The 27,389-nt window shown below is 38.2% G+C and overlaps 2 protein-coding genes across 2 annotated transcripts in view; one reads left to right on the top strand and one right to left on the bottom strand.

Moving 5' to 3' along the window:
* LOC112572089 (tetratricopeptide repeat protein 41-like) overlaps positions 1-1,133 on the bottom strand; it is a 60,506-nt gene extending 59,373 nt beyond the window's left edge. The window contains exon 1 of the mRNA XM_025251617.1: positions 1,009-1,133. The gene's annotated coding sequence lies outside the window, so the exon portion shown is untranslated. The remainder of the gene's footprint in view (positions 1-1,008) is intronic.
* Positions 1,134-1,210: 77 nt separating this feature from the next.
* On the top strand, positions 1,211-22,549 carry LOC112572343 (endoplasmin-like). The gene is made up of 17 exons (XM_025251971.1): positions 1,211-1,409; positions 2,012-2,105; positions 3,884-4,025; positions 4,468-4,584; positions 5,398-5,593; positions 5,985-6,114; positions 7,061-7,172; positions 8,661-8,839; positions 9,158-9,425; positions 9,636-9,796; positions 11,004-11,175; positions 11,790-12,035; positions 13,653-13,789; positions 15,846-15,924; positions 17,563-17,718; positions 19,042-19,146; positions 21,627-22,549. The coding sequence occupies exons 1-17, from the start codon at positions 1,361-1,363 to the stop codon at positions 21,645-21,647; spliced, it is 2,364 nt and encodes a 787-aa protein (XP_025107756.1). The 5' UTR covers positions 1,211-1,360; the 3' UTR covers positions 21,648-22,549.
* Positions 22,550-27,389: the final 4,840 nt, after the last annotated feature.

Raw genomic sequence — 27,389 nt, 5'->3', positions numbered from 1 at the left:
AAGTTAAATGGAGAAGAAAATACAATACTGGAGTACTTAATGTAATTTATCTTTGTTCAGGGAGGATGTTTCTCCTTGCCTCTTGACTTGCTTACTGATTCTCTCAGCAAAAACTTACTACGATCACAGTACAATGTTTTGTCTGTGTCAAATTATGCCAGATTGACAACTTGTATTTGAAATGATTCAACATTAGTGCATGGGTGCAAGTATCTCATGACGATTGCTTTTTCTGTGATGTAATGGCACCATTGAGGGACTCCACTCATATAATTGGTGAAAATGAAGATTGAGCGAAAAGTGATTTTTGCTTCTGTTCCCCTCCTAAACAAAGATTTGTCATTAGTCATTTAAATTGTCTCTTACTGGGTTCCTCTACCATTTTTGTACTTTATGAAGATTCACATCTCAAGCATAGGAGTGCAAAAAATCTCGTGCCCCTCAGTATCTTTTCTGTCCCCCGTATCTTTTTTTGAGGTGGCAGCTGCTCCCTTAATTTGTCCTTCTGATTTCTACAGCAGCTGTTGCAAGCACCGAGCAATATATCAGACACGGAGGCTCTTCAGCTTATGATCTTCATTTGCATGTCACGTGATATGCAACGTGAAAAAGCTCAATACACCATTCAGAGTCAGACAGTATACGTACGTTACAATAGACCTATATAATAATTTAATCTACTGATGCTCTGTAGAAATAAAGAAAAATACGATATAGCAATTAGCCTTGATACGTTTTTATAAATGTAGTGACCAAAAAATCCCTACATTAAGACATATTTCCGTCTGTATCACGAACCTATACGCGTCCGTGGTTGTATACTAATCTTTGAATGGGCCAAAAGGCCTATATTTTCTCTCTCACACACATTTTTTTAAAGTAATCCCGCACTGTCTGAATACCTCGGCGTATGTATATTTCAAGTGTATGTAAATTTAGAAAAATGTCAATAATACTTTTTCAGCTAACTTTTTTAAGGCTTTCGTGTTGCTTTCAGTGTTAACTCACTGTATGTGTATATTCGATCGATCTCCACACGACTTCAGTTTACTGTCTCCATGATCACCGCTTACGTTCGTGAAATTCCGCCGGAAATCGAAATGCAATCTGGGATAAAGCTACTCAGCCAATGAAATTGGGCCAAGTATTTAAGCTCGCTAGTACTTGGGCATTTTTCATTGGCTTAGAGACTGTTCGTGGGCAACCATGATTGGTCCAAATCATCTGAATAGTCTGTGGGCATGCAATATTTCGGACGGCGTGTGAAGCGTAGTGTCGGTGTTGTGTTGTTTAAGCTGCTAAGTAGTACCAACGGAGAGTTGCCGGTCTCCTGTTGCAAGGAGTCATCAAGCAGGAAACAATGAAAAAGCTTTTCATTTTAGGGATTATTGGTATTTTCCTCATTGCAGGTACGTTGAAATACGTTGAATAGACTTAGTGTTAGGAGATGTACTTAGATCATTGTTGATTGTCCCCTTTTTTCCCGGCTATTGCTGCATCGGCAGGGAAGGGAGAGGTTTACATTATGCCATCAGAGTATAGTGAGTTAACGTGAAATTATTAACTGTTATGTAGATTACAAGATCTTATTGGGAGTTTTGACGGGTTAGCAGTTGCAGCTTCATTAGCAGAAGTACTGACACTGAATGATGTGTTGATAAAAAGCATTTTGAGAAGGGCTTATATTAGTGTTTATGTTTAAATCTCAGTTATGATATCTTTCAAATCAAAGTTTGTTTTCTGTCCAAGGCAGACATTGTTCTTTTGCTCACAATCACTACACACATACAAACATATTATAGGTATATATATAAAACATACCCATATACAACATTTAACACAAATGCACACCTACATCAGAGATCCCTCTCCAGAAGTGTTTGACTTTTATTCTAGTGTCTATGTAACTATTCATAGGAATCATAAGGAGTAGAAATAGTAGATGTTATTGGTTTGGATATTTTTTTCTTTTGAGCTTGATCACAAGAGGTTTTTTTCCTTCCACTTTTAGCTGTGAGAGCTGATGATGTGGAGGATGTCACTTTAGATGAAGATCTTGGCAAGACGAGGGAAGCATCAAGAACAGATGATGAGGCTTTGCAAAGGTAATTTTTAATAGTAATTTCCTTTGCATTGTTATACTTGTTCTTCAGTACAAAATGTTTTCATGCAAGTTATATATGAACTTTGGTAGGAAGCCTAAGTGCAGCTTGGTGTTGGATAGCCAAGTTATGGGAAAAACAATAACTTTAAATATGTTAACCAGTAGAAATTGAGACTAAGCTTTGAGTCTTGTAAAGTGTGCTGATCTCACGAAAACAGTTCAAGATGCTGTGGAATGTTGAAAGATTTAGAGAGGTAAGTAGTCCCTTGAAGCCACTTCACAAAGCATCCTGGTGGACCTGCAAGTTGTAAACCATTGTACACAAATGCTCACTGGCTAGCAGAACATAGTGTGAAGAAAGTGGAGTTGAAGTGTATTGGCTGGTGAATGAACTGGGGAGGATGAAGTCTGGATGGTGAGGCAGAATGAAATGTAATGAGGAGGACAGTAATGGAAACACACAGCACCAGAGAGGAAACTGTGTTTGAACACATTAAAGTGTGGCAACAAGGAGGGCAGCAAAACAAGAGTTGCAGTAATAATAAGTGTAAGAAAATAAGACTACTTATGGCAACATCAGTAATAGTGACAGATAGTGGAGAGGTGTCAGAGTTGTCTTCACCAGAGAGGAGACTGGGTCTGCATTGAAAGGTCACATAACCCTGCCTCTTTTCCTACCTCCCTGTCACACCTGGCTCAACAAAAATACATGCAAGATTTAAACGCGAACAAACAAATCGAATTTTTAAAAAAATGAATATATTAGACAAAAGTTGACAAACAAAAATGCTTAACTATATAAGGAAACCCATAACAGTAATCCCTCTCTCTTTGCGGTAAATGTTTTTGCTCAAAAGTTCACATGACAAGTCTGTTTCTGAAGCTTTTGCCATTAGAAACACATTACAGTCTTTTGATGTTGCTGCTTCTTTCAAAGTTAGATTAGATTCAGTGTGCTAGCCCATGCCAAATGCAGTCAGAATAAAAGAAAAAACCTGGACAGAAAAATGCACTACTTCAAAAAAATTTGACATTCATTTAAAGACGTTATGTTACTATTTTCATTCAAAACTTACAAAAATTCAGAAAATTAAACCATAGGCACTCACCTTAAGAGGTTTTACATGAAATATGTACACCTTTTATCAATCTGGTCTGGCTTTAAATACAATGCTGGAGAAAACGTTCAGGTATTTCTCTCATCACAGTCAAGGACATGCATATCAGTTAACAAAAATCACTCTCTCTAACTCTGGTACTCTTAATCTTCAACATTTATACCAGTGGAGTCCCTAAGTAACTTTGTCAAATCAAAGAAAAAGCAGCGGTCATGATGTGACAATCCCGCTTTTCCTTTTGTGTGAGCTTCCAGGTGAAATATATAGGCATGTGCATGCACGTGAAGATGCTACAATTGATATACTACTAATGGCTGATGATTTCATAGAAGTTATTGGGTATTTCAAACTTCCTTTGCATGAAGAATGTGTGGCATACTTTTTCCTAATTTTGACTGAAAGGGACAGTGTCTAGAATGCAGTAAATGAAATAACTCAATCAGAGTGTTATGGTAAAGCATATCATCAGGCAAGTCAAAAGTACCAAAGCCAGACCGTTGTCGGTGGCGTAGAAGTCAGAAGTCAATGGGGGACAGCCATCTTTGTGGTGTGGTGATGGTAGGTAGACTGGCATACAGAGAGAAGAGAATGAGAAGTAAGATATAACTTGCTTTGTATGTGCTACATGCATGTTGAGTTTTTGTTTTGTATATTTTTTCAGGGAAGAGGAAGCTATACGTCTAGAGGGATTAAATATAGCTCAGATGAAGGAACTTCGTGATAAGGCTGACAAATTTGCTTTCCAAGCTGAAGTTAACCGCATGATGAAGCTTATTATCAATTCCCTGTACAAAAACAAGGAGGTAAAATACATAGTATTATGATTCCCCGAAGTATACTAAAATACTATCCATACTATACAGAGAAGAGGTGGGCTACTTTTAAAAGGCCCACTGCGTATTAGTAGTAATAATTTTGGTAATCTCAGTATTTGCAGTTTTTTGCCCCAATCTTTATGTTGTACATTTATAGGGTTAAGGTTAACGGCTCATATCTCCTTTGAAGACCTATCAATAGTTTGCAACTTTTATTTCCTTGAATAGATTTTTACTCAAAATTTTCATTAAATGGTTATAATAGTTTGCAAGAAGCCAAGGGGTCTTAAATTACAAAGAAAGATTATTCCTGAATAGACATAATGGAGAATATATCTAATGGCATTTCTTTGCAAACATATCTCCTCTACCCACCCACCTCACCTCCAATTCATTCTCTTTGACATTATCTTGGGTTACGAATTTTCAGATTTTCCTGCGTGAGTTAATATCCAATGCTTCAGATGCTTTGGATAAAATTCGCTTCCTTTCTCTTACGGACAAAGATGCCCTGAGAGCAACAGAAGAACTCAGCATTAAAATAAAGGTATAACCAATTTTTCAGATTTATGGAAAATGTTATTTAAGGGCTTACATTTTGTGTGTGTTTGTGTGCAGTACATCTGTGAAAGCCTAAGTGCTTGTACCTGAACTCAGGTTTGAAATTGTATTCCACAGTCCTCATATCCCTGGTGGTAGTGTTTCAACAACCAGATTTCAGAAAATGAAATCTCACCCTGAAAGGGTTCACTGATGTCACTTAATAACAAAACCTGGTGGCCTCCTTGTTTCATTCTTTGTTTTAGATTTTATTGTAAGTAAATGGTTACCTTGTAGCCCAAAATTTTGAATGAATTCATCTCAGAACATCAGTATCACTTAAGCCCAATTGCCATTTCATATATTGTTTGAAAATATGTTTTTTTATAATCAGTTTACTGTTTTAGCTGGTCTGTGGGTTTTTTTTTGGGGGGGGGGGTAGTGGGGGGACTTGTAATATGAACCATTTCTGAGGCAGAAAACTCCTGAAGCACGCTGTGTAGTTGAACCAAAACAGAGAATCACCAAGCCCTGATGTGTCACTGCAGTTCCAATCTTGACCAGAATCCAACGTGCTTTATAAAGGAGCTAGGAGCATATCTTCTCTAGCATCTTAAATATCGCTTAACACACACACACACACACAAAAAGACAAGTCATTGATTGACTTAAATGTACTTCAAATGTTGCACTTGTGTTGCCTTTAAGGTTTCCTTTTCGTAGCTCACTGGGATGTGTTCAGTTGCACTTAAATGATGTCCTGTTGTGCATACAAATGAAGTTGATGCTGATGTAATACTAGTATTGATGCTGTGTGCAGGCTGACCCAGAAAACCATGTCTTGCATGTGATGGATACAGGCATAGGCATGACACGTGATGATCTTGTTAAAAACTTGGGGACTATCGCTAAGTCAGGAACAAGCGATTTTCTAGAAAGACTTGGAGAAGCTTCCCCTTCTGAGATGAATGATTTAATCGGGCAGTTTGGAGTTGGCTTTTACTCCAGTTTTCTTGGTAATTGATTTGTCATAAGTTTAACTCTGTAATTAGAGAAAATGCCGAATTCCAAGTGACTGTGGATATGGAGATGACAATAATTAATACCTCAGAATTAATCACACAGATAATTGTGATAGAATGAGTTTCAATTCAAGAAGATAAGTTATAACTGAAGTATTTGTAGAGAAGTGGGATGTGGAAAGGTTTAACATGAATGTAATCATCATCGTATTGGTGTCCTTGAATGGAATGTATTCTTTTCACACTTATTACTTGTACAATCAGTAGAGAAAATAGTCTTGTACTTAAAACGTCTAATTAAAGGAAATATTAGTGTTATGAGATTATTATTCACAGAGTAGCAATGAAAGAAGACCAAGTTATTCATGACTTAACTGTTATGCAGTTGCTGATAGAGTGGTGGTGACATCCAAACACAACGATGATGAACAGCATGTGTGGGAATCAGATACTGAATCCTTCAGTGTTGCTTTAGACCCTCGGGGCAACACATTGGGTCGTGGTACAACAGTCAGGTGAGGTGTTTAACTGAATTTTAGTGTGGAGGAAGAACAATTTGTAACAAATTCTTTTAAAGGTTTTTCTCAAATTTGTGGAAAGGTAAGATTCCAGTAGCTATGTAGGCATGGAGAACATTTTAGTTATCACCTCAAATGAGCGATTTGTTTTACCATCATAGTAAAGTCAAGCACACTGTGGTGCATCCCCTTTTCACACAGCTTTTCAGTAAACAAAAATAATGCAGATAAAGATTTTCTTGATGAAATACACATAATTGCTTGATGAAATACACGTATTTGCTTGTGGATGTGTTTATTGTACAGTCTAACTTCTGTAAGTCAACCTTCCGTTTGTCAAAATTCTCCCTAATTCAAATTTTAAACATCAGTTTCCCATTAAAGCAATGCATATTCAACTTCCTTAGCTAGAACCAGCCTAGCCAAAATCTTCCACAACTTGAATAATTTTAAGCCGGTCAGTATGTTGAACCATTGGAAAATGTGTTGGAAAGTGTAAAATCATGTACTCCTCTCCGATCGACCCTGCACTCCCATTTTCTCCTTTCTGTCTACTTGTGCGACTTCCTCTTCGAAATGACAAGGAATGAACATTTGATTAAAATGTCCATAGTGAAAAATTTTTTTTTTTTTTTTTTTTTTTTTTTTTTTTTGTGATGAATTTCTGTAACACTTTTTTTCATCAGTCCCTTGAAGCTTCAACTTCATAGAAATTCAACTGTAAATATAAATTCAGATGTCCTCATGTGTCTTTGACTTTGTTTAAAATTGTAAGGTGGGTATGTTGGAAAAAGAAAAAACAATTGTTGCAGTTAATACCTATATGAAGAAATAAAATTTGTTTTGAGGTGGAGAATGCCCTTTTTATAGACACCTTTTGGCACAGAGCCACTTGTCTGCATACCACAACTTATTTTTTGATGCATCTGCCTATGTGGAACAGCTTGCATCTAAAGGAGGAGGCTCATGATTTCTTGGAACCTGGAACTTTACGGGAGCTTGTGAAGAAATACAGTCAGTTTATCAACTTTAACATCTTTCTTTGGACATCCAAAGTAAGCACAATGCATAAATAGGTACTCAAGGCTGATTTTTAAATAAGTAAGTAGGAAAGAGAAAAGTACACGGACAAAATTTTTTTTCATCGTGATTTCAATGATCCCCAACTTTTTTTATATATAGCTAAAATAATTTCCAAGTTAGGAAATGGTTAATATTTTAATTTCAAGGTGATCTTGTTCTCAAAACTGAAAAAGAATACAATACTTATTTTGAAAGACTAGTACATCAACAGTTAAGTAAACTGAGTGTTATTTTATAGTGGACCAAATTCAAGATACAGTCAGACCTCGATAAGACAAACTCAAAGGGACTCGAAAAAAAATTCGACTTACGGAGTTTTCAAGTTAGGGAAAATGGCGTACTAGGCACAGGTATTTGGCCGGGAATGAATTCGATATAGGGAGGTTTTCGACTTAGGGACGGTCGACTTATCGAGGTCTGACTGTACTTTAAAAACTAAAGGGGCCTTATGGTGAGAGTAAAATCATTGTCAACTTTGTATCTATAACAAATTGCTATATGAACGTTTCACATGTGCCTCAAGCACACTTTTTGAATGAAAGTTAGCAGGTTTTTGGTATCAAGTTAAACCCTATTTTCACCTCAAGATGATAAGATTGCCTGTTGTTAGATCATTTATTGTCTAATGCAAAAGTGGACTAGTATCTGACTACAGCCATTGACCACCGTTTGATATAGCTGGCCGAAATATGCTTGTCTTCACTTGCTGGCAGTCTCTGATCGTATAGCCTGTAAACTTTGTACTCTGACATTTATTGTTTCTGATATGGGTGCCCGGTACTTCTCCCTCCAAACTTTCATCTGTACTCTCTCATGACTATTCTGTTCATCTTTTGAGCACCTTCAAGTCCAGACTTAAGATGAGATGTACTTCAAAATCAGTAACCTCATCTTTCCATGTTTCAACCATGTGCTTGTGTAACGTGTGCCTGTATTTGCTGTGGGTGTTTCTGTTATGTGAATGTCTGTGGGGATGTTAGCCAGTAAGTTTATTTAGAAATGGCCTGTTTGTAGTTTTCTTATTCGAGCAAATTATTTTGGAAAAGCACTATATAATTGCTCATTATTATTATCATCATCATCATCTAGTCATGGAATAGACCACACTATTAGACAGAATGAAGAATAAATATTAATTTTTCTTAATGTAGCATTGTTCAAAGTGCAGTAACAAAAATTTACAGTGTGTTGGAAAATGTAATTTACACAAAACTACAACACAATTGCAGCAATTTGCTTAATTCAGAGTAGCTAAGTTGTCTTCGTCCCCCTCTGGTGTTTTTTTTTTTTTTTAATACAAGATAGTTGATTTGCTGCTCTGTGAACTGAAAACATGAAAGTAGAAGTAGCACAAGGTATCTTACAAATTGAGTCTGCTACTGAATAAGATGCTTAGGAAGGAACTGAAACACTATACATAAAAAAATGTGTGCTCATCATCATTAGTTTTCTTTTCACAGACTGAAGAAGTGGAGGAGCCAATAGAAGAGGAGGCAGAGAAGGAAAGTGATGATGAGGAAGAAGAGGAAGGCAAAGTTGAAGAGGAGGTTGAAGAAAAAAAACCCAAAACAAAGAAGGTTTCAAAAACTGTTTGGGACTGGGAGCTCATGAACTCCGTTAAGCCAATTTGGACTCGCAAGTTAGTGTGTAACACTTTTTACTGGTTTTAAAGGGATTTGAGAAAGAACATTCTTATCAACCAACATTTGGCCAGTAGCATAAATAACAGGAGCATTGTGGCCTCATAGTAGAAAGCTGTTTTAACTAATTATCTTTTTTTTTAATTGAAATACACCTACTTGATAATGCTTTAGAATGTTTTGGATTGTAGGTAAGATAAGTGACATGGAGTAAAATTTAGTGGTAGCTTGAGCTGACTTTTCTAAGGTGCATAATAGGTCAGATGAAAAAAAAGTAGCAATAATAATTTTTTTAAAATTGCATGGAACACTGGCAGACCAGCAGATGTGAGTGAAGAGGAATATACCGAATTCTACAAGTCAATCAGCAGGGACTTTGAGGAGCCCATGACAAAGATTCACTTCACTGCAGAAGGAGAAGTCACCTTCAAGTCCATTTTGTATGTCCCTAAACACTCCCCAAATGACATGTTCAGCAACTACGGGAAAAAGGTTGACCACATCAAATTATATGTGCGGCGTGTCTTCATTACTGATGATTTTGAAGACATGATGCCCAAATATCTCACCTTTATTCGGGGCATAGTGAGTATATTTCTACTCAATATAATAACTAGCATTTTTATTCTCAGAAATAACAAAAGGATTTGTACAGACTTTCAAAGCTGCTGTAAATTTTTTTGTCAATCTGTTTTTTTTTTTTCCCCCAAGGAATGCACAAAAAGAAAAAAATTGCTATTCTTCTCTGAGTAGTGCTTTGTTGATGACACTGATACAGTGGTCTTTGTTTTCTAGGTTGATAGTGATGATCTGCCTTTGAATGTGTCCCGTGAGACATTGCAGCAGAACAAGTTGTTAAAGGTTATCAAGAAGAAGCTTGTTCGCAAGACCCTTGACATGATCAAAAAGATTGGCAAGGAGGAATATGACAAGTTCTGGAAAGAATATAGTACAAAGTAAATTACCTTTTTATAAATAGAACTGCTTTATGCCTACTGATAAAATGGGACTCTTGTGTCCTTCACAGCAACTCTCTTTCAAATCAAACTTTGTCTGACGAAGTCCAAGACAAATTTTTCTTTTGCTCACAAACCCAACCACATATACAAACATAATATGAGCATATTTATATATACAACATAATGGCCAGACATACACACCCATACAAGACATTCAAAAAAACACACACACACACACCCCTACAACTACATTGGCAGAGAAGATATAACAGTTGTAATTTTTGTGGTTTTATTCTCTCCACATCATCTATGAGAGCTCATATCTATGCTTTCATGCTTAAGTGTTGTCTCCGTATCTTTATTTGTTGATATATTTTGGTAATCTGTTAAACATAAACAGTGACTCAATTATTATCCAGGAATGAGGCATATGCTTTCTCTTAGTTTAATCACAGAGAATGCTGATTAAAATCATGGTTACCAAAGGAAAATCATGTCAAGTAATTGTAAGTGAAGCAACTTGTAGAGAAATAACACATCTGAATGAAGCATTTACTTCCCTGCAGCAGTTTTTGTGAACAAAATAAATGTAACAGATTAGACTGAGGTGTCGGCTGCTAAACAGTACTCATCGACTCAAGATGGGGCTTCAACATTCAATTAACATTTTATATGTTCAGCTAATGTTTTAGGAATGTAATTCAGAATTGTAGATTTCAGCATGATTTTAAAGTGGTGTTTGTGCTTGCGTTTATGACAAGATTGCCTCACTTTGATCTGTGTCTGTTGCCGTTCATCAGATGATAAATTTGCTACATGCTTTTTTTATTTCTGTGGACTTCTCTGTTTGAAATTTTCTGCCCTTTTTTCTTCAGCCTGCGACTATATTTCAAACTTTCAAGTCCAGCCTCACCTGTTTTTAATCATCAAGAAATTTCTTTTACTCACTTCTGTTCTTCATCTGCATTTGGACACTCTTTCATGTTTGCAACCATGTCATCCATTTACTGATGCTTGTTTCTTTGTTGTTGGGTTGACTGTTGGTTTGTAGTCTTCCATAGTTCTTTGAGTTTGCTTCCACAAAAGGAGACGAATGTGCAAAATTCATTAATTATTATATATATATTGGTTCAAATAACTGTATGCATGAACATGTCATGGATATATGTTGGTATCTCATGCTTGCTTGCTTGACTGTGTGCAGCATCAAGTTGGGTGTAATTGAGGATACCTCAAATAGAACACGTTTGGCCAAGTTGCTAAAATTCTATTCATCCAACTCTGAGACAGAGCAGACCTCTCTGACTGACTATGTGGAGCGTATGAAGGAAAAACAAGAGGCTATCTATTTTGTAGCTGGTACTAGCCGTGAAGAGGTACAAGAGGTTTTCAATTTATATGATTTGCAGGTTTTTGGATACAGAATCTTTAGAACCTAGGAAACTATAGTTAGCAATTCATTTTATCAAATGCCTTAAAGCCGTATTTTCTTATTTCTTTGAAATGTCATAATATGGCAGGTGCGTTTTAAATCTAATACCTTTCATTTGATTTTTTTGTTGTTTTGTTTTGGTTTTACCTGTGTTTTTTTTTTTTTTTTTTATTACATTGGGTTAGCAATAGTATATTACATATGTGTTATTAGTATATCACTAACTTAAATTAAAAGTTTAGTCACTTAATGATACCATGGCCATATAGAAGCTGCATTGCAGTGGCACTTACGTTAACCAAGAAGTTTGAAAGCATTGACTTGAAGCTGTAATATATCAGACAAGAGCTTGGAGTCAATCCTGATAATTGATCAAGGAAGATGCATTTATTAAAGCAAAAGTTACACGTATATCATAAAGAGCATGCTTTTGTTCCATGCATATGTTACTTACACATCTTGTTGAAATCAACTAAAAAATAGATTACACATGCCATCAAACGAAAAATTTGTAGTACCTAGGAGCAAACAGCATTCATTCTTACTGATGTCTTTCAGGTGTCAAAGTCTCCATTTGTAGAGCGACTGCTGAAAAAAGGCTATGAAGTATTGTACCTAATTGAGCCTGTAGATGAGTACTGCATCCAGAGTTTGCCTGAATTTGAGGGCAAGAAGTTCCAGAATGCAGCCAAAGAAGGCCTCAAGCTAGACCAGTCAGAGAAAGCCAAAGAGTTACGGGAAGCTCAAGAGAAAGAATTTGAACCCCTTCTAACCTGGCTTAAGGACAGTGCCCTTAAAGAAAAGGTATTGTTTTTGCACTTTTTTACCATGTCAGTTCATAGATAAAGTATGAAGATGTATGAAAAGAATGTGCCTTTTTTCTGTGACATGACCATAGAAGATTGTAGGGTATATTTGTGCTTTAACCATATTCTGTGACATGACTATAGAAAATTGTAGGTTACATTTGTCCTTTAACCATCTCTGCCAGTGAGCTACCCTGTGCCTAGCTTTTGGATATGCCACCAGTCTCCTGGTCAGTTGCAGTCACTGGTGTCATCCAGCTCTAAGTCTGTCCTTAATAGCCTATGTTCAGTCGCCATGGCTTATTTTATTTAATTTCCAGTATTGCATTTGCAAATTCGTTACATGTTTATCAATACAAAAACTTATTTCTTCCTCATTTAGCTCCATGCAAAATTTACTCATATTTGCTTACTCATATATGTTCCCATTTTAAGCTCCTCATGTTTGTCACTCTCAGTTCTGTTTTAGCTGTTTCAAGCACGCACATCAATGATCCCCTCACACTGTCATATGACTGATATTTTTTGACTGTGTCACAATGTTACTTGTAGATCAAAATGGTGTAGAAGGCATCAAAGCATATCTGGTGCTTGATCTTTATTTAAGATTTTTACCAGCATTGTTGGTTTTAACAGTTCGTACTTTTGTGCAGTTGGCATCTGTAGGAAGATTAGGTCATTTTACTGAAAGTCGAAGACTTGCTTGTGCAGTATTAGGTGACTGGATAACAACTGCTTTTGAAATTGTTTTAGCAAATTCTTGAGTTTCTTGTAGGGATGAAGTTTGCCCTGCACCTTTGAATAAAGCAGAGACCTGTATATACACCTCTCTGAACAAAGTTAATCCACTGTAGCCATTATCTTTAGATCTTCCTAAATGAGTACAAACTAACTCCATCTGAGTGTCGAAGAGATCGGCAACAGCACATTGTTTCCTATTCAGTCTTCTCTTAACAAGGATTGCATCTTTTCTTTTACCAGATGACATGACCTGAACTCCCTGCTGTTTATTTAGGTTGAAAATCTGATGTATTGGTTTTGCCGTCACCTTTATAGCTGTCTGAGGGCTGTTCCTCACCTGACCAGTGGAACAGGCTAGCTGTCAGGCAGTCGACTTTCAGTGGTTAAAGAGCACATGTAGCCCATTACCTTTTATGGTCATGTGGAAAGGTGTATTTGTGAAAATCATGGTGCATTACATAGCTGTGAACATATTAACATGCTGAATTCGCACCTAAAGTATTATATTTGATAATTATTTCTCATGTATGAATATTATAGCAGGTATTGCAGACTTCGGTGCTGTGATATAGCCTTGGCTGCTGCCAAGGAATTGAACACCAATTTAGCCGTTTTTCAGGTTTCAGAATCAGACAACTGCAAAATGTTGCACATAGTTTAGATTTCAGCATCAAATGTAGCTACAATGTTGCACATTTTAGGTAATGTGCAGAAATACTCTTGTACATATAGCTAAAGCATTTCTGCAAACAACTGCATCATTATTTAAGCTGCAGAGTATAAAGCTGGGGGGAAAAGTTGTGGCTCATAATCCAATATGGTATGGAAAGGGATATGCATCTGCTTTATTTTATGCAATGCTCCTTGTGTACAGATTGAAAAGGCAACTATTTCTGAACGCCTCTCTACCTCTCCTTGTGCACTTGTGGCTAGTCAGTATGGCTGGTCAGGCAATATGGAACGCATCATGCGTGCACAGGCATATGCAAAGCAACAAGATCCCAGTCAACAGTAAGTGTTTTAAAGTTACCTGCCTCTCTTTAATAGAAACAGTTTTAGATGTTAACTCATTCAATACTGGTGTATTGATGCAATCAAGTTATAGATATGAAGACGTGGGTGCGAAGTGTATGAAATATGGATTTAAGTTGCTATAGGAAGGCATTTTAACTATGTCATGGCACACATGCATAGCATACACATTCTTACACATAAAGAACAAAGACCTGTCTGTTTGCTCCTTACTGATGTGTAATATTACACAGAAAATAAAGAGAAGTAAGGATGTTGCAATGTTGTATGAAAAAAATGTTTCTTTTGCAAGTATTTTGTTGTATACATGCTGCAATCTTACATTAAGGTGTTGTCTTCACAAATGGCTTCTCAAGGGTTCACATCTTTTCTACTTCACTGAACTAAGTAAAGCCACTGATGACAATACAGCATACTTGAAATTTCTGAGTTGCTAATTATGATCTGTGGACATAAGCAGTTGCGTGTCCCTTGTTATTTGTGATATGTCGCTAATTATGTTCCATCTGTGAGGAGCACTTGCAATAATGTGAACATTTGCTATGTGAAAGCACTGTAGACATTGGCAGTTGTCTGTCTAACTGCTATTTTAGTAGCTTTCTTAATGTCTCCTTTCAAGCCTAATAATCCAGCTTATATCCTTTTTTTTTTTTTTAAATATCCCTTTACAAGTCAAAAAGGAGGATGGTTAAAGCCTATGATTTTTTTTTTTCGTGGGGGGGGGGGAGTATTATTGAATACACCTAAATTTCTTTAATTTACAAGAAAGTGAGCATCAGGATTGATTCATTGATGTTCTTTCTTGTTGTTGAAAGTTTTTAAATTGCTTTTTGGTTTAGGTTTCTTTTTGGTTTTTTGGACGATAATTGAACTATATTCATACCTTAATTGATTTTCCTTTTAAATATCATAACTGGATTTAGGAGTTAACTCATCAAGATTAAGCCAGAAGAATATGTCCTTCAGCCCCTATTAAGGCCAGGCTGCCCACTCTTGTCCATCATTTTTAACACTTTTGCTACAAAACTATGTAAGCAGAAAGGGATGAACTCTTGTCATTAGACTGGGTAAATCAAGTTTGAAAAGAGTTACATCCCTTAACATAGGAACAGGAGGAAGGGTGTGTGTGTGTGAAGATTTAATTTTATTTTAGAAAAATAATGGTGACATGAGTTCTCATACATATTCAGCTAGCAGTTTTTTTGTTATTTTCTAGCCTATTTCTGATGCATAAGTTCTTTTTCATCATAAGTTTATTCATTTCTGCATGATGTATAACTATTGAAATCCACTAAATATTGTACAAAACATCAGAGTGGTAAGTGATTGCATCTAAGCCTGTTTCCAAAAAAAATTTTTTCTTAATATGATTTGATATACTTGGATTTACAAGAAAAGGCAATTTCACAATGGAATAAGGTAGGAATAGCTCTTTTTCTGAACTTTAAGCTTTAGCTATAATTTTGATTTGTCTTCTTCTCATGCTTAGTTAATTATTTATGAACTTTTATGACTACTTCATTTTCATGTGTACCTGGGTATCAAAGGTCAAGACCTAGACTTAGTGTAAACACTTCCCTTACAGCTCGCACTGTCAAATGGAAATGTCTTCTAGCTCAGTTGCATAGCACTCATGTATTGAATAAGTTATCCTATACCTCAATTGTGTCTTACACCTCTATGGAGTGAGCTTTTCTATAGCAAGGTTGCATCGTACACCCATGTTGAATGAGTTAATCACTAATAAAGACCACATTTGTTTTGTGAACTCTTAGGTTGTAGATAGCAAATGAATATGCCCTTCATATATTTAGTGTTTGTCAAAGCTGAATTTAAAAAAGTATATATATAAGCATTTTTATGTAGTGCTTTTCCATAAAGGCTCAGTGCACTCAAATCAGTGATACACATACATGCCCAGAAAACACAAAGTAGTGCACAAAGCAGTTACATGCACACATGTAACTCCTCACACACAAAGCCACAGAAAAGTGAAATAAGGGAAAAGCTGAGAGACATTCTGTCCTGTTGACAGATTCTATAGCAATCAGAAGAAGACTCTGGAAGTGAATCCCCGTCACCCACTCATCAAGGAGTTGAAGGCAAGAGTTGAGGTGGGTACTGTTAATCTTTTAAATTTGAAATAGTGTACAAATAAGTAAAAGTGACATGTTCAGAGAAGTCTAGCTATGGTTTGTATCTTAAGAGCCTAGTAAACATTAGCTGCATGTGCAAAGTATAACATCTGGCTTTATGATGTATATTTGATTTGGCTACTTTTCATAAGGCTGGTTCTTCACTCAACTTTTACTTATAATCTTACAATATAGGGAAAGCTTGGCATCGGTCAGTAATGATAAGGGGTTTGTTGGTTCACAAATATAGGTTACTTTCCACTACTCAGCTCTTAAGGGATTTAATATAACTGTGCCCTTCTCAATATGTGGACTTCTTGTGCCTTGTGGGCCTGGCTTCTTGTGTAAGGGTTGAACATCCAGCCTTTGGCTGGATGACTGAGCTGGCACACCCCTTTCTTTTCTTATATTCCTTTACCAGCCTTTTTATCTATATTCTTTTTTGACAAACTCCCTTTTATCTTGCTGTTTTATTCTTTGCAATCTTTTGTTTATACTAGTCTTTTTCTCCCTCATCATGCCCTCTTTTCCATGGGTGGTCGGGTGGCACAACACTTAATGCTTGTCACCAATGCAGAGAGCATTGGCTGTCCTGGGTTCAGACCACTTCTCATGCCAGGGATGAACACCCAGCCTTTCTTTGGCTGGGTGACTAAGCTGGACCACCACAGTGGAATGTAGATGGCTCTGCCTGTTCAGAAAGTGGCTTTCTGCCATCTCACCTCAGAACATGCTCCATTTTACACACTGTCCAGTGCAGAATAAAAAACTTGTGTGGCAGGACCTTTACCACTGCAAGGACTGTGCACCTGGCCCAGGAATTATTTACTTGATCCTCAAATAAGTTACATGCTATTCTTGCACATTTCTCTGATCACCCTCCTCCTGGCACACATTTTTTTAAATACACTTTACTTATATTTTTGCATGGTCTTTTCTTTTTTTTTTTTTTTTGGTTTATATAGATGGTGGTGTTATTGCATCACCAGTGGTCTTGTTTTTCACTCTTTTAACATAACATCTCATGCCATGATATAACCTTAGTTGCTGGCACAGCCCACCACCAGCTGCTGCAACTTACTTTGTAGTGGTGTGGTGGCTTGAGCGCCTTGTCGATCCACAGAGCTTTGTTGGCGGGAGCCTTGTGCTCCTGGCAGGTCTAACCAGGCCAAACAGGTCTGTCAGGGGAGAGGCCAGACTAAAATGTTGCAGCCTGGCCCTCCCGGTAGGGGGTTTTGCTTTGGGCTAACGACCCACTCGTAAAGAAAAAAAGCTGTTATAGAAACTGCACTTATGGCCCTATGCTTCTCAAAGGAGCAACAAGAAATAAACTAAGCTGCTGGCACAGCATAAACCTCCACCAATCAACCGTCATGCTGTTTCATAGATTTCCGTTGGTGATTATTCTGAAAAGTACATGCTATTTTGAAACTGAAATGTATTTTAGTGTGTAACCTTTTCTTTCTTTTAGTTAATTAATTTTATACTAAAGAATGCAGATAAATGCAAATTAAAGAGACAAGGCATTATTTTTCTGTTATTCTCACACTTTGTGTTCTCACATGGTGTTGAACTTATTCTTTGTATTCAACGCTTTGTTGCTTACATGGGCAATAGGTAAACAAGGATGATGAAACAGCCAAAGATCTGGCCGTTGTAATGTTCGAGACAGCAACACTTCGCTCAGGCTATCTGCTACCAGACACTGCTGGCTTTGCTGAACGTGTGGAACGAATGCTTCGACTTAGTTTGGATGTTCCTCTTGAGGAAGCAGTAAGTGTATATATGTTTTATCTGGAAGGAAGAAACAGTGAAGACAATTTAGTGGTTTGACAAAGTAACTTAAAAAAGAAGGAATGTAACAAAGAGGCCTTTTAGAGAGACTTTGATGTTTCTTAAGTGGAATCAAGAGTTTTGAAAAGGTTTATAGCTGAGCAAAGTTTTTCTTAATGACTGGGGATAGTTTGTTTCATAAAACCAACGATGTTTAATTGTATAATTCTTTCAAGACACAAACCACCACTAATTACTTCTTTAAAAATTATATATTTCTGTAAGTCACATAGACATTATTATAGCTTAAGCAAATGGCTTGTCAGCCACTTAGGATTGTTACACTACAACTGTAAATAATAATGCAGGCTTTATTTCAAAGACATATTGTCTGAGTATAACTTCTTGCTGTTATAGGCTCTAGTTGCATGTTCAAAAATCCTGTTTTCATACATAACTTCATTCATTGGTACCAGAACACATAAACACACTGTCACTAATGTGCTGGAAATTAGTTTTAAAACAGTTAATAGTAATTTTGAAAGATCCTTCTTTAAGACAAAGGAATGATTAAGGCCTTAACAGAGATGAATAGCTGAATGAGTGAAGAAGGGATTAAAAAATCTTGAATTTTCTGTGGGATACAGAATGTCAGCCATTGAAATATTGTTCTGGAAGTGTCAAGAAGGGGCAAAAGATGTAAATTAGTGTTAATGCACAGTTTCCATAGCTTCAAGGTTAAAAAAAGCAGGGAACTCAAAAGTTGTTGGGAGCTTCAAGGGCATGGCATGTAAAAGGTGAAGTTTAGCTTCCCCCTATACTTCCTTTTACTTACATAACAACTTTGTGTCCATTGCTGCTGTGTGGGCAGGGGTGGTTTCAAGTCACAATCCCCAGTGAGCCTCAAATAGCACATTAAATACCACACAATATAGACCCCAGCCTGTAAACTGGTGATGAGATCAAGTGCATTAAACTGAATAGGTTCAGAGCTAGTCTCACTAGAAAGAAATTTAAATTCTGGACTTTGTCACATCTACCTCACACATGTTACTGGCCAGTAAGACATTGTCAATGTGCATTTTCTCTATAGGTACAAGAAGGAGTACACAATCATCCTTACACAAAGGCAAGGACATGTCCATGACAGATTTGTAGGGTTCAGGGAGGTGTTTGAAAAATGTTCTGCTTTTTGAGGGCTCTTGCTTTGAGGGCCCTTGCTTTTAACCTGGAGTTAATTACAAAGCATACTGGAGCATTTGTTAATGTGTATATATATATGTAAAAATGTGGATAATAAAAAGAAAATCTATTTTTGCACAGGTAGAGGAGGAACCTGTTTTGGACGAGGAAGAAGCAGGTGTAGAGGAAGAAGATGTAGAGGAGAAAATCACTGAAGATGATGATGCTGTTGGAGATGATGCTGAAGTGAGTTTTATCAGGTCCATGTGCAAGAGTACATTTTGTGTTTGTGTGTTATTTTCAGAACAGACCTGATAATATTTGACACATGCATGAATATAATATTTGAATACCAGTACAGCTTTCAACCAGGAACTTGTCATTTCCACACCACTAATCACTGGATAGGATTAGCTTTGTGTACTTTGCATGTACAATTGCATGCACACTAATTTTTACACCACTTGTTTGCTAGTCATCACAGTGGCACTCTTGCATCAAATATCAAACACACCACATGACATCCAGTTATTACTCCAGTACCTTTGTTCTGTTGCAGAAGTGAAATGCATGCACTGCATAGATAGAATCCTTATAAAAATAACGTGATTTATATAGCGCAGTGATGCCCAACCTTTTTCCGCCTGCGGGCCATACACATTTCCGACATGCGCTTCACGGGCCGCTTCACCGCAAAAATACAAAAAAAAAAAAAAAAAAAAATAGAGCAGATACCATTTTTATTAGAAACAAGTTGTACTTACCATTAATTATGTAGTAATTAGTTGGATATTTGAAGTTGTTTACCCAAAACCAACTTCTGAATGTCCGGCTGCATCGCAGAGACACCAAGTCGGAGCACTGAATCGAAATGTTCGTCCATCGAAAAAAAGATTGAGAGACGCCCCTACGTAGGGATAAATACTTCTTCCCTTTTTTCGTTTTTTTAGGTCTTTTTTATTACTAGCATGCCGATTTCTTGCACTGTGGGCAGAAGTTTCGCAGGCCATATCCGGCCCGCGGGCCGTAGGTTGGGCATCCCTGATATAGCGCATGATTATACCGCGTAAGTAGACGTGAACAGAATGTGAAGGACAGGAGAAACAACTAGCAATAAAAGACAGATGATAAACATAGAAGAGGCAATGAAGAATCAGGAAACAAACAATAAAGAGGGAGAGTGTCATAAATCTGGCGAGAAAGTCAAGTAGGCAGACTAGTCTGTTGACTATAATCACAACTATTGACAGCAATGTTGATTGGTGTAAGGAGTAATGCTCGTGGCACAGATATTATTTTACTGCAGGTTTAAATGATTTGATAGTGTGTAAATGGTGGGTGTTGCACTTGGATATTGCAGCTAAGCACTTGCGCTTCACCCTCTCTTGAACCAACAACCAATTTCTGGCAATTTTTAAAATGGGCTGTATAAGGGCATGTGTGTATGTGTGTGGAGTAGATACTCTTTACAACAGACTTCTAAGATTTGAGATAAAATTCAGTAAGGTTTTCTTTAAGCCAAATAAAGTTACATTTACTTTGAGATCTTTTGTCCAACTAAAAGAGCATTTTTCAGCTTCAGTGCAAAAATACAATTGCAAAAGCAATGGCTAATCTGACAGAAACACTAGGTGATCTCTTTATGTTCTGATGAATTATTGCTGATAAATCTAGATCTTTTCTTCTTCTCAAAGCTCATACCAAACAACAACTGTTAAGCAACATTCTATCCTAAAGAGTTTATTATTTTTAAAAATGCGAAAAATAAGGTGTGCAAAGGACTTGGCGTCTTCCAGCCTTTACCATAATTTTATTTTATTTTATTTAGCATATATCCTGTGACCAGTGATGTTTGGGGAGTCTGCCCTAACATAGTGGGACAAGTAGTAAGGTCAACAAGATACTAGGAAACAATAACTATTTTTAACTTGTTCATTACTACTAACATTGCATGTATGAATGTAGTATGCAGCAAGCAGATTTTCAGACAGAAACATCTATCCACACAACTCTTGTTAGAGTATGATGCCAGTGGTTACTGCAAGGTCAGCCTCCTAGAGTCATTGTCAGCTGTAGGAGACCCACCCCTGTTGCGCACGAAGCCTGCTTTGACAGTACATCAGAACTCTCCAGACCAACTGCAGAAAAATAAGTTCTGAAATCGACATTGCTGATGCACAGCTTCAAAAGCTATTGCAAGGCAGTGCAGACAGCGGTAGAAATAAAGTTATTTAGAAAAAGAAAATAAGCAATGCAGATACAGAATAAATCCAGCAATATAGAAAAAGGCATAACAAATTCCTTTATCAATATTAGATGGAAAACTTGACACAGATCAACAGCAAAGACAAAAACTGATAAAAAGCTGTCACCATTTAGGTGAAGGGATATTCCTTTGTTTATATATGTAGATAAATTCTAGGGCTGGAAGTTTATCTAAGAAATGCACTGAGCAAGGTTCTGTTCATGCAGTTTTTATAGAAATACAAATAGATTACATGGAATCTTTCAGCTCGAATAGTGAAATCAACTTACAATTTATTTGAAGTATCCAACGTGTTTACCCTTTGTCACCTTTGAACACCTCATTTTTATCATTGTTGTGCATTGGGCATCAGAACCCATTTCAGCATTAGTAGTTCATAATACTTGATATTTCTGTGATGCACGATATTTTTGTTCACCAACTGAAGTGATGCTGTACTTCTTTTTTTTTTTTTTGGCAGACAACACGAGAAGAGCTTTAGCATGACAACGGAGGCAAACTACAGGATGTTGAAGTGGTCAGCATGGATATGGTGTGAGAAACAAGTGTATGATTCTGGATGCTTGGCTGATTCCTACCCACCATTTGCCAGCAGGTTGCTTGGATTTGTGTGCAAGCATACGTGAGAGGAAAATCATATGTACTGTTTTTAAAAAAAACTTGTCTTCATTTCCTTATACTGTTTGACTAAATATGAGAAATTGAGTAGCCATTGGAGAATAGGCCCATTTTACATTTGAGGGTCTCAAGGCTCAAGTGCTTACAAAGTGTGACTGAAATGTGTCTAAATAAAGTTTACACGAGAACATGAATGTATGTAAAATGATCCATCATTTGTTGCATTAATTTACATATGCTTGTTATTATCATGGGAAAATGTGATCATGTTCACATCTATGGCAATGATGTCAGCAAAACATTCATGTGTGTGTGTGGTCATCTTTCTTCAGCCAAGTTGAAAGTTTCTTTTTTTTTTTTCCAACTTGTTGTCAGGCTAACATGTCTGAAAGACGTTCCCTTAAACTCTCCCCTTCTACTGTGATCGCATGTATTGCTTGACTTCATCACAGGCATGAGTGCTGTTCATAGCAATAGATGTGCTGCTTTTCAAATAAGGCCACCACTTTCTAGGAAGCAAAACATTAGACTAACTCCAGGATTTACCTCAGTCAGCATGTCGGTGACACAAAATCTGTAAAAAATAGTTATCTGTGGCTGTCACAGGCTGCCCAAGCTGTGATTGGTCTAGAAGACCAATTAGCTTTCCAATGTTAACTTTATTGGAGGTGATGTATGCATCAAAGTGTAGTTCAGTAGAAACTTGAATGAATGTGTATGCTTTATGGAGGATTTGTCAATAAATTTCTTTTGATTCTTACGAAATCTGCTCAGTTGATGCTTCGCTGTGTATGGCAGCTAACCCTAAGATTCGTGGAGACTGTGAGTTAGTGGCACAAACATATCGTGAGAAATATATCCCAACACTGGGCACAGCTTTGGTTACAGAGTAACATTTGACGGAGCCGACCCTCGCTCCCTTTGTTCAATAGTATCACGGGCTTTTGATGTAATCCTTTATAGTTAACACGGGTGGGCAAAGGTCGGCGTCTTTGGGCCGGCCCGTCTGTTAAAGTGTGAAGTGTATTTGTTATATATATATTTGATTTTTTACTCAAGCTAGGGATTATCTGATTAAAATTTAGTTTATTAAATACGTCTTGCGTTAGAAATCGGGAGTCTGTAACATTCTAACAGTCTAACACAAAGTACAAAAAGTAGGCGGTATGTACTGCTGACAGTGCTTTGTTCCATCCTCATACTTGGTCGCGCGAGGCAGACGAAAACACAGCGGGTGAGGGGTACACAAATATTTAGTACAAACAGCAGACAAAATTCAGTGCGCTCAATTACCGAAAGGGAACTGGTCCTGGAAAAGCAGTAATGCCTTCAGGGTACCGTGAAGTGACAAGGTTTCTTGGCTTTTCCCATCCCTCTGTCTTCTCTCCAAGGGCTTGGTTGCCGCGAGGTGACTTTAGGTCGACCACCCAAGGACGAGAATTATCAAATACCACTTTGCCGCGAGGTGCTAGGGTTTAGTAGGCTAGGTAGGTAGAGGTAGGCTGTAATAGAAATAGTAGTTGTATGTGTAAATCATGTAAATAAATCTTTGAATTTACTTGCGTGAGTCCGAACGAATGCTAGCGCTTCATACGTGTGTCTTTGTCGTTTGAAAATGAACGGGTATCACTAGAGCGAAAGAGATTTGTGTTGTCCGTAGTTATTACAACACACCGACCAAAACACTTTGGTTGGTTTATTTAGTGGGAAAATGCTTCCCCCTCGTGGCTGTTTGGCACTATGTTTCGAGTGTCTAAACCACTACAATACCGGGGCCCCACTTTTGTCTGGAAAAAAGCAGGGCCTTTTGTGGATTTCAAGGTTGGCTAAGTGCGAGTCTGTAGTGAATGGGGAAACAAACACAGGTATAGTCGTATAGATTAGACGACGCACCCGACGAACGAAATCCAGAATTTGGGCGGAAAATTCTCCTTGGGAACTTCCGCCCTCTTCCCAGAAACACCGAAAAGGAACGGACTGATTGGCGCTTGGGGCCGCAGCCTTAGCTGAGGAAGCGCATCGGTCCAGCTACAAGTACATGATGCCATGACCAGGATCGTTTTCTGTTGAATGTGTTCACTCCGGCTACAATAACAAATAAGGCGGCTGACGTGTCTGATGGCGTCGTGACAGAAAAGACTTCAAAGAAAGGCTATCGGCGACATGTCATGCAGCCTGATTAATCGTTTTGTTTCTCACCATCGCGTTGTAGGATTGTTTTAATCCCGAAGACATTGTCCAGTTCTTCAAATTAACTAAGGACACCTTGCCGAACGTTTTTGCCAAAGAAGTGATTGCGATGCTTGCATCAACGTATGTGTGCCAACAGACTTTCATGTCATCAAGTACAGGAAGTCCCACTCGGTTTTGGCGGATGACGGACGAGCATGAGGCCGCAGTTTTGCCAACTGCCACGTCGCGGCCACATTTGTTAACAGCTTCATTTTTCCCATACAGTTCGACAAGTGAACACCATTATGTATGCATTTTTCATTCAATGTTCACTAGGTTTGTTTTGCAGTCACGGTTTGGGCTTTTGGTGTCGTTTAGAATTTTCAGGCCAGCTCCTGTTAGTGACTAATGAGTTGATCGTTGGGACAATTGCATTCTGTCAATTCAGATGACCTCCTCTCTTGTAGGCAGAGCGGGCGCTGGAGGTGCGAGAGGGGTGACCGCCCAACGTCCCGCGCTAAGAAGTGCACCGTCGGGATGAGACTCTGTCATTTTTATTGCCCCGCTACGTATGTTGTACCGGAATCCAAAGGCCCCGCAATTCTATTTGCTCAAGGCCCCGCATCTCCCTAGCGCCAGCTCTGCTTGTAAGGCCTATTTTGTGTAAAGCTCACAACTCGGTAGAAAAGTCGCAGTAAAAGAACGCAGAACTTTACAGGTTCATATCCCATTTGGCCGACTGATGATGGCGGAGTGGGTTGGGAAGGAGGAGAGCAGCATGACGTCAGGCTAACCCTCCATCTGTCAAATACCAGGCTATTATCAGGTAGCCCCATATACTTCTGACAGCAGAACTTTACAGGCTCAGATCCCATTTGGCCGACTGTTGATGGCGGAGTGGGTTGGGGAGGTGGAGAGCAGCATGACGTCAAGCTAACCCTCTATCTGTCAAATATCAGGCAAGTGCCAACTGTACAAAGTACGATTATTGGTAAAAATGAAGCACCAGATATACAACATCGAGGCTTTCTACACCTGTTCTGTTCTACAAGTAACATCGTGACAGTCACAAACACATAATCAGTTTATTCTTATCCAGCACAATGCTAACAACAACGGACAGTGAGGGGCACCATTGATGTGCTGCTCCAAACAGCTAAAAAAGAAGTGAGGGCGACAAACGCATGAACACGTGCGAGTTTCAGTAAGTAAATAGTAAATTTTGCATGAGGAAGAAATAAGCTTTACATAGAGAAATATATGTATCAAATTATTTTTATATTTTTAATAGTAAAAAAGTTATTACCAACAGTCTGTAACTACAAATAAAAATGCAGTGCGTGAAATTAACCATCGATCAAATAAAAACAAATTAGGAGTTTATCTAAGACATGCACTTTTAAATGTGTTATATTTTATTCACAATAGCACACGTGGAAGAAGTAACTCAAATGCACTCAGTAACAGACCATAATACTACAGCGTTGACTGCAATGACTGTGATTGTTGCCCATTAAATGGAGATTTACTTACCACTCTGCCAACGGAACACAGTTTGGACCTTTAAAAAATTTTTGAAAACTTCATTCGAATTTTCTAAATCAAGTTCAAATCTGTATTCCAGAATAAGCCATTTCATTTTCTGGGAAAAATTTCGCTTCTTGAACGCAACAAGCTGAACGATATTTCTTCTTTTGACTAGAAGACTTGCTGAAGTGAGCTACACTCACTGTTACAAATACTATATGAACGCAACAGAACTCTTCAGTAAAGGAGAGTCACCTTCTTCTGCTTTCCTAGTGTTCAAGAAAATGTGAGAAATCCTCCACGACCAACTCACTTCCATTTCCATCGATGGAAGGCCGATATGCAATCTAAACGTTGCAGATGACATTGATGAGATAGCAGTCATTAGCAGAGAACTGTTGCGAACAGACTGGTAGACAGTTCCAAGGAATGCAGACCAGCACTGACAAAAGTCAAGCCATCGTCATTGGTAACGGCAAAGTTAAAACTGAATGTTCAATTGTTACATTCTAATAACAAAACATCTATAGCATCAGAGTGATCTCTTTCGTAACCTCACCTACCAGAAAAGACTCACTGCTTCTCAAGAAAGGTTTCATGAAGGGTAAAACTGTGGCTACTCTGAAAAATTAACCCTGTTTTTTCCTTACCTTGCATACGCACGACGTATCACACACACACAACGCTCGACGAAGCCTCTTCATATGCAATAAGGATGATGAGATTTGTAGGTGAATAAAATCGAAGAGGCAAAAGTTCAGAGGAATGTCACTGAGAGAATTATAAAGAAGATGGATGAGAAGACTGCTGTGTTCTCCCGCGCACTTGGCCATTTTGAGAAAAACCACTTTTCTCTTATATGACGTCTTTTTCTGCTTCAAGTGACGTGGAACAAATGACGCACACAAGACGTCAGACACAAGACACCATTGTACACAATACGAGACCCACCACAACTCTCTACAGAGACAGGCAGCCATCCATATAACCATGGACGTGTATTTATGGACTGATGTCTGTATGCCGAGACTCACTCTTGGCCTCTTGCGAAGTGATTCGCTGTTAGTCTCGGCGAGCCGTAACAAAGAATGTGAATAAACCGGAAGCTATGTCGTTTCCTGCCTCTTTTTAGTAGTTAATGCAAAAAAACAACAACAACAACAACAACAACGGCAGCCACTGTCACCATCTGTGAGGGAGATGTCAGAATTCTCTCTCATGTGAACCCACGTAAAGCCCCTGGACCTGACCACGTGAGAGGCAAAATACTCAAAGAGTGTGCTAGTCAGCTGAGTGGTGTTTTTACCAGACTTTTTCAGCTCTCCCTTGACTCTCATAGTGTCCCCCGCGTGTGGAGAACATCCACAATAATACCAGTGCCAAAGAAGCCTCATGCTACCAACTTGAAAGACTTTCGACCTGTGGCTCTCACGTCTGTTGTGGCCAAGTGTTTGGAGAGAGTTGTGGGAAGATTGTTAATCCCCACCATGGCTGATCGCCTGGATCCTTTGCAGTTTGCCTACAAGCCACGCAGGGGGTGTCTGATGCAACTCTCACGCTTTTAAATACTATCCTACAACACTTGGACACTTCTGGCACCTATGTTCGGGTCCTGTTCATGGACTTTTCCAGCGCCTTCAACACGGTCAGCCACACCTTCTTGTACAGCGCCTACTAGACTGGATGTCAACACTGGCCTAGTTCTATGGATCCGATCATTCCTTAAGGATCGACCACAGAGGGTGGGTTTCAGAGTTCCACCGACAGGTACTATAGGGTCCAGCAGCTCGTCTGACGGAGTTTATTTGTCAGTGGATGGAATGATTCTGTCAGATGAGCAGATCCTCAACACGGGTACCCCTCAGGGATGTGTGCTTTCCCCCATCCTGTTCTCTGTATATACAAA

Source organism: Pomacea canaliculata, linkage group LG9 (assembly GCF_003073045.1).
Source record: "Pomacea canaliculata isolate SZHN2017 linkage group LG9, ASM307304v1, whole genome shotgun sequence".
Classification (NCBI taxonomy): Eukaryota; Metazoa; Mollusca; class Gastropoda; order Architaenioglossa; family Ampullariidae; genus Pomacea; species Pomacea canaliculata.
The sequence above is the reverse complement of the archived record's forward strand: the minus strand, read 5'-3'. Positions and strand labels throughout refer to the sequence as shown.